The sequence below is a fragment of the Malania oleifera genome, chromosome 4 (genome assembly GCF_029873635.1).
Source record: "Malania oleifera isolate guangnan ecotype guangnan chromosome 4, ASM2987363v1, whole genome shotgun sequence".
NCBI classification, from domain to species: Eukaryota; Viridiplantae; Streptophyta; class Magnoliopsida; order Santalales; family Ximeniaceae; genus Malania; species Malania oleifera.
The window spans coordinates 114,291,234-114,307,291 of NC_080420.1; the positions used below are offsets into that span (position 1 = coordinate 114,291,234).

At 35.0% G+C, this 16,058-nt stretch overlaps 1 protein-coding gene across 3 annotated transcripts in view; it reads left to right on the forward strand.

Moving 5' to 3' along the window:
• The window catches only part of LOC131152692 (mitogen-activated protein kinase kinase kinase NPK1-like), a 62,836-nt gene that overhangs the window by 29,839 nt on the left and 16,939 nt on the right, over positions 1–16,058 (forward strand). For all 3 annotated transcript variants that reach the window (XM_058104497.1, XM_058104498.1, XM_058104499.1), the window contains 7 exons: positions 8,159–8,198; positions 8,383–8,439; positions 8,526–8,572; positions 8,682–8,895; positions 8,995–9,231; positions 9,339–9,673; positions 9,764–9,831. In XM_058104497.1, the coding sequence (XP_057960480.1) occupies positions 8,159–8,198; positions 8,383–8,439; positions 8,526–8,572; positions 8,682–8,895; positions 8,995–9,231; positions 9,339–9,673; positions 9,764–9,831 (998 nt within the window). The remainder of the gene's footprint in view (positions 1–8,158; positions 8,199–8,382; positions 8,440–8,525; positions 8,573–8,681; positions 8,896–8,994; positions 9,232–9,338; positions 9,674–9,763; positions 9,832–16,058) is intronic.

The following is a 16,058-nucleotide window of genomic DNA, read 5'->3' on the forward strand; positions in this document are numbered from 1 at the left end:
GGCCTAACCTATAATGCCACAACATGATATCATTATCTTTGAAAACAGAAACAAAATTTAAGCAAGTACTTTGACATTGTTTGCTCGAGTTAGGTCCATCCTCAAAATAATAGTCCATTTTTTCTTTAGCACTGCCAATCATCCTCCCCGTGGTCAATTCCTAAAACTCACAATAAGAAGAGTAGAAATTAGCTTGACATTGATGATCAGAGGTAATTTTACTGATGGACAACAAATTGCAAGACAAATTTCGAACGTGGACCACATCATGGAGAGTTAACAACGAAGTGTGTTTGATAGTTTCTATCCCGGCAATTACCGAGAGTGAACCATCTGCAATTTTGACCTTTTTATTGCCTGCACAAGGACTATAGGATGTGAACAATTTGGAGCAACCAATCATATGATCAGTTGCGCCAGAATCAATTATCCAAGAATGAATAGAATTAGGAAGAACACCTAAAAATGCAATAGCAATAGAGTTACCCTTCTATACCAAAGAACAAGACGGAGTTAAGGACATTTTTGGAGATTGAAACAATTTGTACAGGTTCTCTAATTGCTCCTTGGTAAAAGGGACTGCATCCGAGTTGGTAGAAGACTCCTGAATCTCTTCAGTAGTGGCTTGGTAGGCGTGACTGTCACGTTTGGATTTTGGCTTCCAATTTGTTGGTTTACATGAAGTTGTCGACAAGTCTCCTTCATATGCCACGGTTTTTTGCAACGCTCGCACCATGATTTTTTATGCCCATTGAGTTTTGTAACCGTGAGATAAAGGGCTGAATTTTGAGAATAGCAATCAGTAGATACAGAGTTGGGAGGAATAGTGGGATTGGGCGGGATGGTTTTGGAAGTACCGGAAGATCCGGTAGGATTTCTTTGGGCGCTGGTCATCGCCGAATTATATGACATCATCAGAAGAAAGAACAAAATAGAAAAAGAGCATGAGGCTCTGATACCATGAAGGATTTTTTAGAAGAAGAATAACCATTCTTATTGAATTTCAAGAGACACGATTACAAGATAAGTAGCAGAGGAAGACCACCAAATTAGGAAGGCTACAAAATTAGCAAATCAAATCACCACAAAATCAGCAAATCAAATTAGCAGATCTGTAGAATCTGAAATAGTAATTTCAGATTTTATTCAAAAAATAGAATTTCCGATTTATTCCCTAGAAATCCGACAGTTTCTTACTTTTCCAAGACACCAAATTACCACAGACAAAAATACAATACCCGGTTTTGGATCTTTGATTGGATGTTGATTTGACCCAATCTGCATTTGTATATCCTTGAAAATGAGTGTGGCCCTAGTTCTGATATAAGAGACCTCTCCTTGGTGCACCTTTGAGATATCTCAAAATGCAAATTACTGCATCCTAGTGACTTGTTCTTAGGAAATTGAGAAACTGGCTTACAACACTTTTTGCGAAGGATATATCTGGTCAAATGATTGTGAGATAATTCAACTTTCCAATAAGTCTACGGTATCGACCTGGGTTAGGCAACAAATCACCCATATTTGGCATTAACTTACCGTTGGGATCCATGGGTGTATCAACAGGTTTGGATCCCGACAATTCCATCTCATTTAAAAGATCAAGAACATACTTCCTCTGTGACAAGACAGTTCCCGTACAAGATCTCGATACTTTTATACCCAAGAAGTACTTCAATGGTCCTGAGTCTTTGGTCTGAAACTTACTCTATAGAAAATGCTTTAGGTCTTGGATGCCATGATCATCATCACCAGTGATCACAATGTCATCCACATATACAATAAGCAAAATACTGCCCGATGGAGTATGACGATAAAATATAGAGTGATCTACTCCACATCGATGAAGGACAAACTCAAGCACTACAACACTAAAACGGCCAAACCATTCTCTTGGAGATTGTTTTAATCCATACAATGACTTCTTGAGCCGACATACTAAGCTTGACTCCCCTTGAGCAACAAACCCATCACCATGTAGGAAAGCATTCTTCACATCTAATTGATGTAGAGACCAATGACAAATGGTGGCTAAAGAAATGAACAAACGTGTTGAGGAAAATTTAGCAACTGAGGAGAATATGTCTGAATAATCCGACCCATACACCTGAGCATACCCCTTAGCAACAAGGCAAGCCTTTAGATGAGCCACATAACCATCAGGATTGACTTTCACATTGTACACCAGCGACAACCAACCGTAGACTTATTTAGAGGAAGAGGTTTCAAATCCCAAGTATCATTATCGTGTAGTGCACTCATCTCTTCTACCATTGTCGTCCTTCACCCAGAATGGGAGAGGACTTCATTAATAGATCTTGGAAGAGCAATAGAATACAGAGTACTAACAAAACAATAATAAGAGGGTGACAAGAAATCATAACAAACAAAATTAGAGATCAGATGTTTGGTAAAAGTGCGTTTACCTTTTTGAACAGCTATTGGAGGATCAACATCATGAGAAATAAAATCCATCCAATGAGGGAACTAGAGGCATAGTAATAGGAGCTGGAGGAGGCACTTCCCCCTTGAGTCGCTGTGTGTATACCTACAAATTGGGATGATTCAAGTGACGAGAAGGACTCAAATTGGATGCAGATGTAGGAGGATTGGGCACATATACTAGGTTGGGATCTGGAAGGCAAGGCGGAGGAAGGGACTCATCAAGGTCAACAGAACTCAAGGAATCAGAGAAGTATGGTGTAGATTAAAAAAAATTGACATTAGCAGAGACAAAGAATCGGTGTAAAGTAGAACTATAACATTGATCTCCCTTTTTAGTGTAAGAATAGCCTAGAAAAATACATTTGATAGCACAAGGATCCAACTTATCTATTCCTGGAGATAACTGATGGACAAAGGACACAACCAAATATACGATAAGGGAGAACAAAGGAGCCTTAGGAAAGATAACTGAATATGAAATTTTCCACCAAGGACAGAGAATGACATTTTATTGATGAGGGAACAAGCTGTGAGCACAACATCATTCCAAAAGACTTTGGGGACATTCATTTGATATAATGGGGTATGAGTGATTTCAAGAATATGTTTGTTTTTCTGCTATGCAACTCTATTTTGTTGTGGTGTGTGGGCACAAGAGGACTGATGGATCATGCCAGAGTTAGTCATATAAGTACTGAATTGGGTATTGAAGTATTTCTTAGCATTATCACTACGAAGTATCTTGACGGGCATGTCAAGTATTTATTTGGGAACAGAAAGCACAAAGGATATCAAACAACTCAGAATAATCTTTCATTAAATATAACCAAATCATCCTAGAGTAGTCATCAATAAATGTAACAAAGTACTAAAACCCTAATTTTGATTTCACAAGACTAGGACCCGAAATATCAGAATGGACAAGCATGAAAGGACTAACCACCCGTTTGTCGACCCGGGGAGCAAAGGGAACACGATGATGCTTGCCCATTTGACAGAACTCACACTCAAGATTAGACACAGAACTCAATGTAGGAACTAGCTGTTTCAACTTGTCCAAGGACGGATAACCAAGACGACAATGAATTTGAAGTGGTGTAGCTGCGACTTTGCAGGCAATGGGTGGAGAAGGCACTCAAAGTAGTAAAGTCCACGAGCCTCACGTCCTGTGCCAATTGTCTTTCCTGTCTTTAGATCCTGAATAACCACATAATCAGGAAGGAATGCAATAGAACAATTTAGTGACTTTGTAAGCTTATTGACATAAGATTGAAAGGAGATTTAGGAATGTATAAAGTAGAAGAAAGAGAGATGGAAGGAGTAGGATTTACTATTCCTATCTCCTTAACAGCAATAGTGGACCCATAAGCTAGGGTAGCTTGAGGGAGATTTTTAGGATGTTGGAGATTAGAAAAGAAGCTGGTTGCACCTGTTATATGATCAGTGGCAGCAGAATCGATAATCCAAGGGCTAGTAGGAAGGATACCAAATGACATGCAGACTGTAGGATTACCTCAGATGCAGCCCCAAGAAAGCAACACTGCCACAGCCCCACACACAAAAAAAAGGACAGCTCATGAGAACTGCCACAGCTCCAAGAAGGTCACCAATGACCGTTACAAACACCGAAAAACAACAAATGGATTACCATGAGTGCATTGTCACAACAAAGATTGGGTCTTGGAGCAAAAAAACACATGCCCAACAGCTTGATATTTTGGTATATGGAAAGAATTAGAATAGTGAAAAAAAAAAAAATGCAAATCCAACTTTTTCAAACCCAATAAGCTCATTAACAATTGATAAACAGTTTCATGAAGCATCAAGTAACCATTCCTTGGGTGTCGCACTGCCATGGACGGGGTGAACAGCTCACTGACGAATATAGCACTGCCACAGCCTCACAACTGAACATATGAGTGCTGCCACGGCTCCAAAAAAAACTCACTAAGAAAGCCTTCACAAGCCTTGAACAAACATTAACGAAATGGCGCGAGTGCATAGTTGGAAAAGGTTGAATTTTTGAGCAAAAAACTGACCTAAGAGCTTGATAATATAGTCTAGAGATGGAATCAGAGCATGGCGGAGGAAATAAAAGAAAAAGGTGACAGGAAATTCACTCACGCGCCGGCGTGTGGGGTCAGCCCTGCTGGCATTTGGCCGGCACATAGTGCATAGGGGCTCCTCCGGCGATGGGGTTTTTCGGGGTGAGTCTTTGGGGGGGCCTGTTTATGGGTGTATGGTTGGTTTTGTGAAATATTATTGGATGGAGGTGAATCTAGGAAGGATAGCCGCGGGAATGTTGTTTTCCGGCGACAGCTGAAAGTAGGGTTTAGTTTGGATCACCCTCTGATACCATGTCAAGTAATTGGGTAAAATGAAAGATCTAAACTGAATGATAGGTCTCTCGCTCTATTTGTAATATATGTAAGTACAATTGGAATGACTATATTACCCTTTCTAACTCACACTTATTACTAACAAAACTCTACCACAATAATAGTAATGCTAAAAGACTAAATAACTATTAACACATACAAACATACATACATAGATACGCATGCACACACACATCATAACATAACAATTTCAGTGGATTCATTGTTTAGTCCCCGTTTGGGACCACTTATAATTAAGTAATTATATCATTTGTTTGAAATACTTGCAGTAAACAATTAGTGTTTGGTTTGTATAGGAAAGTTACTTATAATACTAATTACTTATAAAAAATCTCTTAAATAAGAGGTTTTCTAAGAAGCAGTTAGGAGATGCTTATGACCACTTATAAGAGGCTGAACATAATATGCTTATATAAAACGATTCATAATTAAGTAATTAAGTAGTGTTTGGTTTGTATAGGAAATTACTTATAATACTGAGTACTTATCAATAATCCCTTAAATAAGAGGTTTTCTAAGAAGCAGTTAGGAGATGCTTATGACCACTTATTAGAGGCTGAACATAATATGCTTATATTACACGATTCATAATTAAGCAATTAAGTAGTGTTTGGTTTGTATAGGAAATTACTTATAATACTAAGTACTTTTCAAAAATCCCTTAAATAAGAGGTTTTCTAAGAAGCAGTTAGGAGATGCTTATGACCACTTATAAGAGGCTGTACATAATAAGCTTATATTATATGATTTTACAATAATATACTGATGTCATAACATCATCTTGTGTGATATTATGACATTATATTATATTACATTATATATATGATAACATATTAAAATAATTCAATAATGTACTTTATCATATAATATCACATAATAATATCGTAATATCTGTGATAATAAGTTGTTAAAATAAATAATCTTATTTTATTAAAATAAATATTATATATAATATGTTACAATATTACAATATTATTATATATAATATTATAACATGACAGTTGTTAAAATAAATATCTTTATATACATATATATATTATAATATAATAATACATTATTATAATTATGTGCAAGTATATATTATTACTATATCCCTTATTATTTTATAGTTACTGAAAGGTGTTATTGATGTATTTATTTATTTATTTATTTTTGAAGAAAAATAAGCAGTATGAGATATTTACCAAGGAGAAACAATACTACACGTTCAGTATGTTGGAATTTTAAGCCCCCAACTAACTCAAAGTCTACCATTGCAATTTTTATTAGTAACTTTCTTAGATCCAATTAGCCTATCTTTTGGATCAAACAGGGATAAAGACATGAGTTCCTTGCTGTCCGTATATGGTATGTTGCAACTGCCCAAACAAATCTGCATATATAAGAATGCAGAGTGTTGGTTGAACATAACTTAGAAAGCCACTGAAACTCAAATCCTAGTCTCCACCAGTTTTGACTTCCTCTGGGCTGCAGCTTAAAAAGGGAGAGGTTCTGTTCTTAGGCTGATTATACTGATCACAACACATAATACAAGAAGAAGAATACCTTAATCTTCATTTAACAAGCTTCTCTAGTGTAGGGAGTCTATCCTGAATTACAAGCCAAGATAGAAAAACATGTCTTGATATATTCTTCAGATGTTTTTTGCCCAGTTCACAGGACGTGGATTTAGGTCTTGAAAGTCTAAAGCAGATTCCAGTTTAAATGACCCAGAAGGATATCAGCGTACATGTAAACTTGATCAGTAGCAATGATATTAAGAAGTTCAACAGGAGCATTATTATGCAGATCCTGAACTGATAAGAATCCTTTTGAAGAAAAAATATTTCAAATCATTCTCAAAATGGAAGCCTTTTCCAATCTCCAACCAATGCAAGGTCCAATCCTTCAGCAAATGATTAACAAATATCCTGTCATTTCAATTTGCGATCTGTCCAGTCATCACCATGCCAAAGAAAAGGTTTTAGATCTTTTCTCCAAACCCTTTAGAACCTTCAATCTCAAAAATCGAATAATTTCAGTTTTAATTAATGGGTCAATACCTGAAGAAAAAATCTCAGTTTTAATATAAAGAATTTCCATAATAGTTTTTAAACTTTGAGCTAACTTAATATCTCCATGAGGCAGAACAATAAGATCATCAGCGAAATTCAAGTGGTTAATCTTTATTCTATTGCATTTGCTTTGGAACTTAACATCACCTTTTTGAGAAGTCTTATCAAGTAATGCATTCTTTGAGCCAATGAACAAAATTCATAGGATTACTTCTACAAATGAGTAGATCAATGAGAAATCCCCAGTCAGTAGAGTCAAAAGCCTTCCTAATAACAACTTTCATAGAAAATATGGAGGATCTTTATTTCTATGATTTTTTTTTTAAAATTTTATAATGAAAGAAGATATTTTAAGAGAGTAAAAGGAGATTACAGTGTAAAAGAGGATGAGAAATCCTCAAAAAATAATAATAATAATAATAAAGTAATACTAAGAGCTAACTAACCAGAATGTTTTCTTGAATCTTCTTTTATTTAATTTGATTTTCACTTAGAAAGGAGAAAGGCAGGACTAATCTTTCTACAAATTTTTTTCCAAACATTTACGGACAATATTGCATCAAGCAATTGGTTTAAAATCAAATATCGAATTATAGATGAAGGATTTCTGAATTTTGGAACTAGAGTTAATATTATAAATATTATCACCATCATAATCATCATCACCATCATCATCATTGTTAAGGCCTGATACACATTGTTGCCCCGCAATCTGACAGCTTAAGCTTTTAGGTATAGTGGTAATCTAACATAGTAGAGCTGGTTACTAGGAGGTCCTGGGTTCTAGTCTTGTTGCCCAGTTTTATTATTTATTTTTGAAAAATTATCTTATCCCCTACAATAGGTGTTTTTATTGTTTGTTTATCTCTCCACGTACTGTCTGGCTGCATGTGCAGGGGAGTTTTGAGGCCTGACATACATTATTGGCCCATAATCTAATGGCTTAAGCTTCTAGGTCAAGTGCTAATCTAACAATTATCACCATCATCATCATCATCATCACCATCATCATCATCATCATCATTATTGTGGCAGTATTATTACAAATCAATAGTTATTTTCTGATATCACCAAAGATTATTTTACCTTTCAGAACTTACAACTTAAAGTACTTAAGGACAGTGGTTATTAAGGGCAGTTCTTTATCTGATTTAATACTTATTGATATATGATGTCAACAATGCCTAAGTGTATTTTTCATTGTTTTAAGTTTAAAAAAATCATATTTTTTAATGTTAATCTATAGTAATGTAATTACAGGGAACCAAACTTGAGACCAGCTGCATCTGAACTGCTGCAGGTGATTTCTAATTTGAATAAATTTTTTGTCACGTTTATTTCTCATAGAATAATTGCAGGAGCCATTAAGGCTTTTATACTGTTAAGATGTATGTGATGAACTATTTTAATTTTTGAATGACGGTATGTTATATTAGCAGGCTTTTGTAGACATTTGATTTTTCTCCTTTGCTAATTGCATGCAGCATCCCTTTGTTGTCGGGGAAAACATGGAGCATTTTGTTTCCCATACTCCAGATATGGTTAGTGTAGCGTATCATGTTTAATATTTGGTGTTTATATTTCCCTGCAGCCCTTCTTGCATTAATAATAGTTTTGTCTCCTTCAGGAGATTTCTGAGATCCCTTCGCAAACATTAGGGGCAAACATAAACTCGTAAGTATTACAATTTGGTGACATGTCTGAACACATATAGTACATTGTTGTAATGCTACCTACCTTGATTGCAAAATTTTTTTTGATGGAGACTTAATCCTGATGGCAGTCAAATGACGATGCACGCTAACTTGGCGGATATAAGTGAATTGCGTAGTCTGGGTTGCTCAACTCTATTTCCTGAGAAATATTCAAAATTTGATCCCATTTGTGAAGCAGATAACAGTAATGATGACATGTGTCAGATTGATGACAAAGATGATTTTACAGTGGCTGAAGAAGTAAAGTTCTATTCCACCTCGTCATCTGCTGACTTCAATAAGGTACGACATAATATATTTTTTCATGTCTCATGGACATATACTCTTTATTCATGAATATCTTCAGTATCTAATTTTTCTTTCATTATCCTGTTTGAATAGAGTTTTAATCCTATGTGTGATCCCTCTGATGATTGGAGGTGCAAATTTGATGGAAATATGGAGCCCGGACAAAGAGGAGCGAATTTGCATGCTGCTGAACCAATTGATAGGCCTCCTGGTAGCTCTGGAGCGTCTGGTGAGGGGGAGAATGATTTCTCTTCCGGCTATGAGCCATCACTATCTGAGGATGATGATGAAGTTACAGAATCCAAAATTAAAGCTCTCCTGGATGAGAAGGTACCATCTTTTGCATGTGTTTGCATTATGCCAGCTGTCACACACATTCAGTTTTGGGTTTGCATTAGATTGTTCTGATGTACAGCTGCTTCTCAACTCTACTTCAGGCTCTGGAGCTGAAGAAACTACAAACGCCTTTGTATGAAGAGTTCTACAACACTTTAAATGGAGTTTGCTCTCCAAGCATTGCGAACATGCATGATGAACATGGCCCAAATTACTTGAAGTTACCTTGTAAAAGCAGGTCACCAAATCAGGTTCCAGCTGGAGCCCCATCTGCTGCTATTGATGCTGCTGGTGCTGGAAGCCCTGGGAGTGATACCAGATGTTTAATGAATGCCAGCAATGCAATTAACCAAACTTCTTTAGAAATTGTGTCACCCCAAATCAATGATTGGAAAGAGGTTATTGTTGATGGTCAGCAGGAAACAAGTAGCCCAAGGTTAGTTGCTAACATTCTTTATATAGCTTAACCCTTTTTCCATTTTTAGCCTTTTCAGTCATTTGAAATGGAAAAGTTTGTTATGCTCAGTGCAAGCTTTTCTGAGAGGCAAAGAAAGTGGAAAGAGGAGCTTGACCAAGAGCTTGAAAGAAAACGAGGTTTGTATTTCTTGCTTAAAAAAATTAAAATCCTACCATGCTTGTTTCTGTCTAGTACATTGATTTTTTATGACTTCAGTAATTCATTTCTGGCATTTCTTTTTTGTGACCAAGATTTCTTAGTGATCCTTAGATCCACTATGTATCTTGATTATTGCATGTGGGTAACTCAATTTCTACTTGTGAGGCTTGGGATAATTTTCCTTAACACAGTCCACTTACCACCCTAATTTACCTTTTGTACTTAGGAACATTTGTTCTTAAAGGATCACTACAAGCTTTCTTAGGTAAGATAATGTTTAGAGTCCATATTAGACGTATTCATAAGTTCTAATAGCCATTATTGTATGTGTGCTATGTGTATATTTTTCAATTTTGTTTCAAATATTTGTTGGTGGAGCAAAATACCCTATAATACAGAACTTTTGATCCTTGACAATTGATGGTCCTCTTTGTTGTTAAAATATTGGGTAAAATGGAAGGCCTAATCAAAATGTAGGTCTCTCCCATTATTTATAATTACATAACAGTGATTATATTTTCAGTCTATGGAGTTGATGAGTGATAATCAAGCTGCTATTCATATTGCCTCCAACCCAACCTTCCATGAGGAGACAAAACACATTGAAGTTGATTGTCATTTTGTTCGAGAGAAACTTGTGTAGAAGCTCATTACTATGACTCATGTGAAATCTGAAATCTAACTTGCTGATTATACACTAAAACCTTTGGGAGTGCTCAGGTTAAATCCATTTGTAACAAGGTATGAGCATATATTCTCCAGCTTGAGGGGAGTGTTACTAGTTACTTCAGTTGTTTAGTGTTACTGTTGTCTGTTATTGCTGTGTTAGTAAGCGTGAGTAAGCACATCTAAGTGTATCACTTAGCAACAAAGTGGGCTTCAAATGAGCCATGGAATCATATGGGTTGACTTTCACGATATACACCTGGCGCAACCAACCATAGACTTCTTAGGAGGAAGAGGTACTAGTGTCATTATCTTGTAGTGCACACATCTCTCCAACCATTGCAACCTCCACCTAAAGTGAGATAGGGCTTCAAAAACCGATTCACTTAGGGAGCTAGAGTTGTAGAAGCACAGGCTGGAGGATGCTCGTCTCCCTTGAGTCTCTATCATGTGTACACTTGCAAATCAGGACGAATGAATGATCCAAACGAGGAGAAAGACTCAAACTAGATGAAGATGTTAGAGGACTAGCTGGAAGGCTAGGGAAGGGATCATCAAGGTTAGCAGGATTTAAGGAACCATAATAGCATTTCCAATCACCATAGGCGTACATCAAGGATCTGCTTTGAGTCCTTATCTTTTTGATTTAGTGACGGACCAATTGACTAAGACTATTCAAAAGGAGGTTCTATGGTGTATGTTGTTTGCAAATGATATTGTATTAATCGATGAAACTAGGGACGGAGTAGAGGTTGAGTTAGAATTATGGAGAAAAGCTTTGGAATCTAGAGGCTTTAGGATAAGTAGAAATAAGATAGATTATATGAAATGTAATTTTAGTAATGATAGGAGGAATATCGGAGACAGTTAAACTTGATGATGAAAAAATAGATAGCACTTGTAGATTTCGATACCTTGGATCTATTATGTAGGCTGAAGGAGAAATTGAAGATGATGTAATGCATAGAGATAAAGCTGGTTGGGTAAAATGGAGAAGTGCTTCAAGTGTGCTTTGTGATCGTAGAATACCCTTAAAATTGAAAGGGAAGTTTTATAGGACAACTATAAGACCAGCTATGCTATATGGATCGGAATGTTGGGCGAAAAAGAAACATAATATCCAATAAGTAAAAGTTGCCGAGATGAGAATGCTTAGATGGATGAGTGGCATAACATTGAAAGATAAATTAAGGAATAAACATATTCGCGGTAAGTTAGGTGTAGCTCCTATAGAAGATAAGATAAGGGAGGGACGACTAAGATGGTATGGATACTTGCAATGTAGGCCACATAGTGCACCAGTAAAGAAGAGTGAGTTTGTTACTGTGGGGGGCAATAGAAGGGGTAGGGGTAGACCTAAAATAACTTGGGAGGAGATAGTGAATAAGGATTTAATATCCCTGAATCTGTCAAAAGAATGGTCCATGATTGTATAAATTGGTGGAAAATGATTCATATAGTCGACCCCATCTAGTGGGACTTAAGGCTTGGTTTTGTTGTTGTTGTTTTATATTTTAATATAAATATCAATCAAACTATTATTATTAATATTTTGTATATAATAATCTTATAACATACAAAAATTAATAGAATAGTATTCAATATTAAAAAATATTATGATATAATTGCATTATGATAATTGATTTATTATATTATTATTTTTTATGATTATAATCAATTATAAATATATAATAATAAAATTTAATAATGATATAATACACAAAACAATATTTTGCTATGTTATTACAAATATATGCAGACACGCATATATTATACTATAAAATATTATAATATAATATAATAATATATATTACAGAAATGTAAAAAATAATATTAATAATTTGATATCATTACATATAAATATATGATAATATTTTTAATATAAAATATTGTAACCATTACTATTAATATTCATATTATATAGAATGATATTATAACACAAAAATGATAGAATAGTTTTCAATATAAAATACTATGATATAATTGTGGTATGATTATTTATTTATTACGTTATTATATATAATCTTAAAATAAGATAAAATATTAATTATTAATATCATTAATAAAAATATACTAATATTAAAACTTAAAAAAGATATAATATACAAAAGAATATAATATTGTTTAATAAAATATAATTCTATGGTTATTGTCTTATTATATTATTATTTTATATTAAATAATAAATTATGTTATAATATTATAAAATATGAGATTTTATTTACTTTTAATAAATTACATATTTAAATATAATTGTAAAATATAAGATGAAATGTGTTATTCATAAAATAGCTAAAACAAAATACTAATAAGAAAAAACATGATTAAATATAATATGCAAAGTATAATCAATTACATGATTGTCAAAATGATTTTATTATAAAAAATTATTTCTTATATAATTTAATAAAATAATATTATATAATAATTATATATTTATAATATTGTCATTGCATGTTAAATTAATTGATAAATATTTTGTACTAAAATGTCATAATTAATAAACTAGACTCATTTTCGATTCCTATGTCTATACAGACCAAACATTATATTACAATTTTGATTTTGATTCTGTGTCGAACCAAATATGAGAGAGGAATCTGACAATCCATTTCTGATTCTGATTCTAATTTCAACTGTAAGCCAATTGCTACCTTTATTGATAAAAAGCAAGCAATGGGCATAACATCATTCAATTTGACTTTGGGACAAGCAATGAGCATAACATCATTCAAAATGACTTTGGGACATTCATTTGATACAATATGGTATGGGTGACTTCGAGAATGCTTTTTTTTTTTCCTCACTCTACAACTCCATTTTGTTATGGAGTATCGGTGCAAGAATGTATCATACCAGAGTTAGTCATGGTAGTGAATTGGGTATTGAAGTACTCCATGTTATTTTCACTATGGAGCATCATACATCGCACAATCCTTATTTGAGGAAGAACGGCACGAAAGATATTAAACATCTTATCTTTCATTAAATACAATCAAGTCATCTTAGAGTAGTCATCGACAAATGTAACAAAATCTTGAAACCCAACTTTGATGTGAAACGATCAGGACCCCAAACATCTGAATGGACTAACATGAAAGGGCTAAATGCATGTTTATTGACTTGGGGGGCAAAGGAAACATGATGGCACCTTTCCAATTGACTACTTGTACTCAATATTAGACGCACAAGTCAAAGTAGAATCTAGCTGTTTTAACTAGTCAAATGAAGATGACCAACACAACAATGGATTTGAAGTTGTGTAGTAGCAGCACTATAGGCGATAGGAGGAGAGAGCGACTCAAAATAGTAAAGTCCATGATCCTCGCACCCTGTGCGTAGTTGTCTTTATGTTCAGATCGTGAATAACAACACAATGTCATAGAATAATTTAGAAACTTCGTAATTTTACTAACAAATATGAGGTTGAAGGGGAAGTTTGGGAATGTACAAAATAGAAGAAAAAGATGTTTGGTAGGATTTACTATTTCTATCCCCTTGTAGTTGTGAACCCACTAGCAAGGCAAACTTGTGGTAGAATTTAAGAATGTAGGAACAAAAAAGAAGTTGGTTTCACCTGCCATATGGTCAGTGGCAAAATCAATAACCCAAGGACTAGCGGGAGGGATGCTAGATGACATGTAGGCTCTAGGATTACCTTTTTGAGCAAAAATACGATATGATGGGATGCTTGTTGTGATGTTTGATACTGCAAAAACATTGAATTCTCCTCCTCTAAGACAGCTGTAATGTGCTCTTCACCAATGGCCGAACAAGTGACTGATGAGGGAAACATACTTTTGGAATTTGTGGACTCCATGCCAACATGCACACAACCTAAACTAGGGGATCAATCAGGAGCACACAACAAACAATATACTTTTGGGATTTATGGATTCCATGCCAACATACACAACCTTCAACAACTGGAACACACGACAAACAAGATAAACAACTGAATGAATAAAAAACACAGCAAATATCACTTTTTCAAGATTTCAATAAACTTAGTGAACATTGACAAACAACTTCAGGCAGTGCTAAACAATCATTCCTGGAGTTCTGCACAGAAGCCCAATAAACTTAGTGAACATTGACAAACAACTTCAGGCAGTGCTAAACAATCATTCCTGGAGTTCCGCACAGAAGCAACTAAAAGATGAGATCTTTGGACAAAAAAACATAACTGGAAACTCAGTAGTATGGTTATAGAAGGACTCAAACAGTGTAGGATCAACTCAGGACAAAACATGCCTGCATAAAGCTTAATGTGCCGACACATGGGATCGGCCTTACTTGCCTTCAACCAGCACGTGAGGGCGTGTGGGAGCCACTCTGGCGAGGGAATTTAGTGGTAAGCAGATCAACAATGTCTGTGGGTGGATATGGTGTCGGTTTTGCAGAATTTTAATGGGTTCTATGTTTGTGAACTGGTAGTGTTGTCTGGGGAATTTTCGGAAAGATGTGGCTTCAGGAAGCTACTGGCGAGTGTACAGGCCTATGATGGGGCTGGCAATTCTCCTACGATATTAAACATGCAGCAGATTTACAGTTTTAGGCTTTAGAAGACAGTGGTTGTGGCAATTTGGGTTTAGGTCTTGAAATATGCTCAGACACCATGTTAAAATATTGGATAAAATTGAAGACCTAAGCACAATGTTTTTTCGCAGCCTACTTTTTCATCGGGTCTGTTCAGATTGGGTTGTCATAGTGGGATGCTCAAGATTGGCCAACAAAGAAACTGCAGGCTTGAAATTCAATCAAATTTTAACCAAGCATATGTAGCATGGATATGATACTGGAGAAGAGTACATGGTGCGGCGGGGACAAGGCAATAGAACAGTTTTTTTTTTTTTAAATAGGATAGAATATATGAAGTATATATTGATATATGAGCATTTATTGTTATTTTAATGACAACTTTTAGTTAATATTGTTGATTGATGAAACTAGGGATGGAGTAGAATCTAATTTAGAATTATGAAGAGAATCTTTAGAATCTAGAGGTTTTAGAGCTACATGCTAATGTATTAAAGGTTATTTTAGTAATGGTAGGAGGAATATTGGAGAGAAGATTAAACTTGTGGCCAAGAAATTAATAGCACTAGTAGATTTCAGCTCCTTGGATCTATTGTGCAAGCTGAAGGAGAAATTGAAGATTTAATGAATAAAGTTAAAGCTGGTTGAGTAAAAAGGAGAAGTGCTTCAGTGTGTTGTGTAATCACAGTATAAGCTTGAGGCTTAAAAGAAAAAACCTAGAATGGTTATGAGACTAACTATGCTATATGGATCAGAATGCTTGGCAACTAAGATACAACTTATCAACTAAGACACAACATATCTAAAAAGTTAGAGTTTCCGAAGTGAGGATGCAAAGGTGGTTGAATGTTGTAATGTTAAAAGATAAATTAAGGAATGAACACATTCATGGCATGACACTTATAGAAGATAAGATAAAAGAAAGGCAGTTAAAATGGTTTGGGCACCTGCAACGTAGGCTAAATAATTCACCAGAGGAGGAATGTGTAGGAGTGAGTTA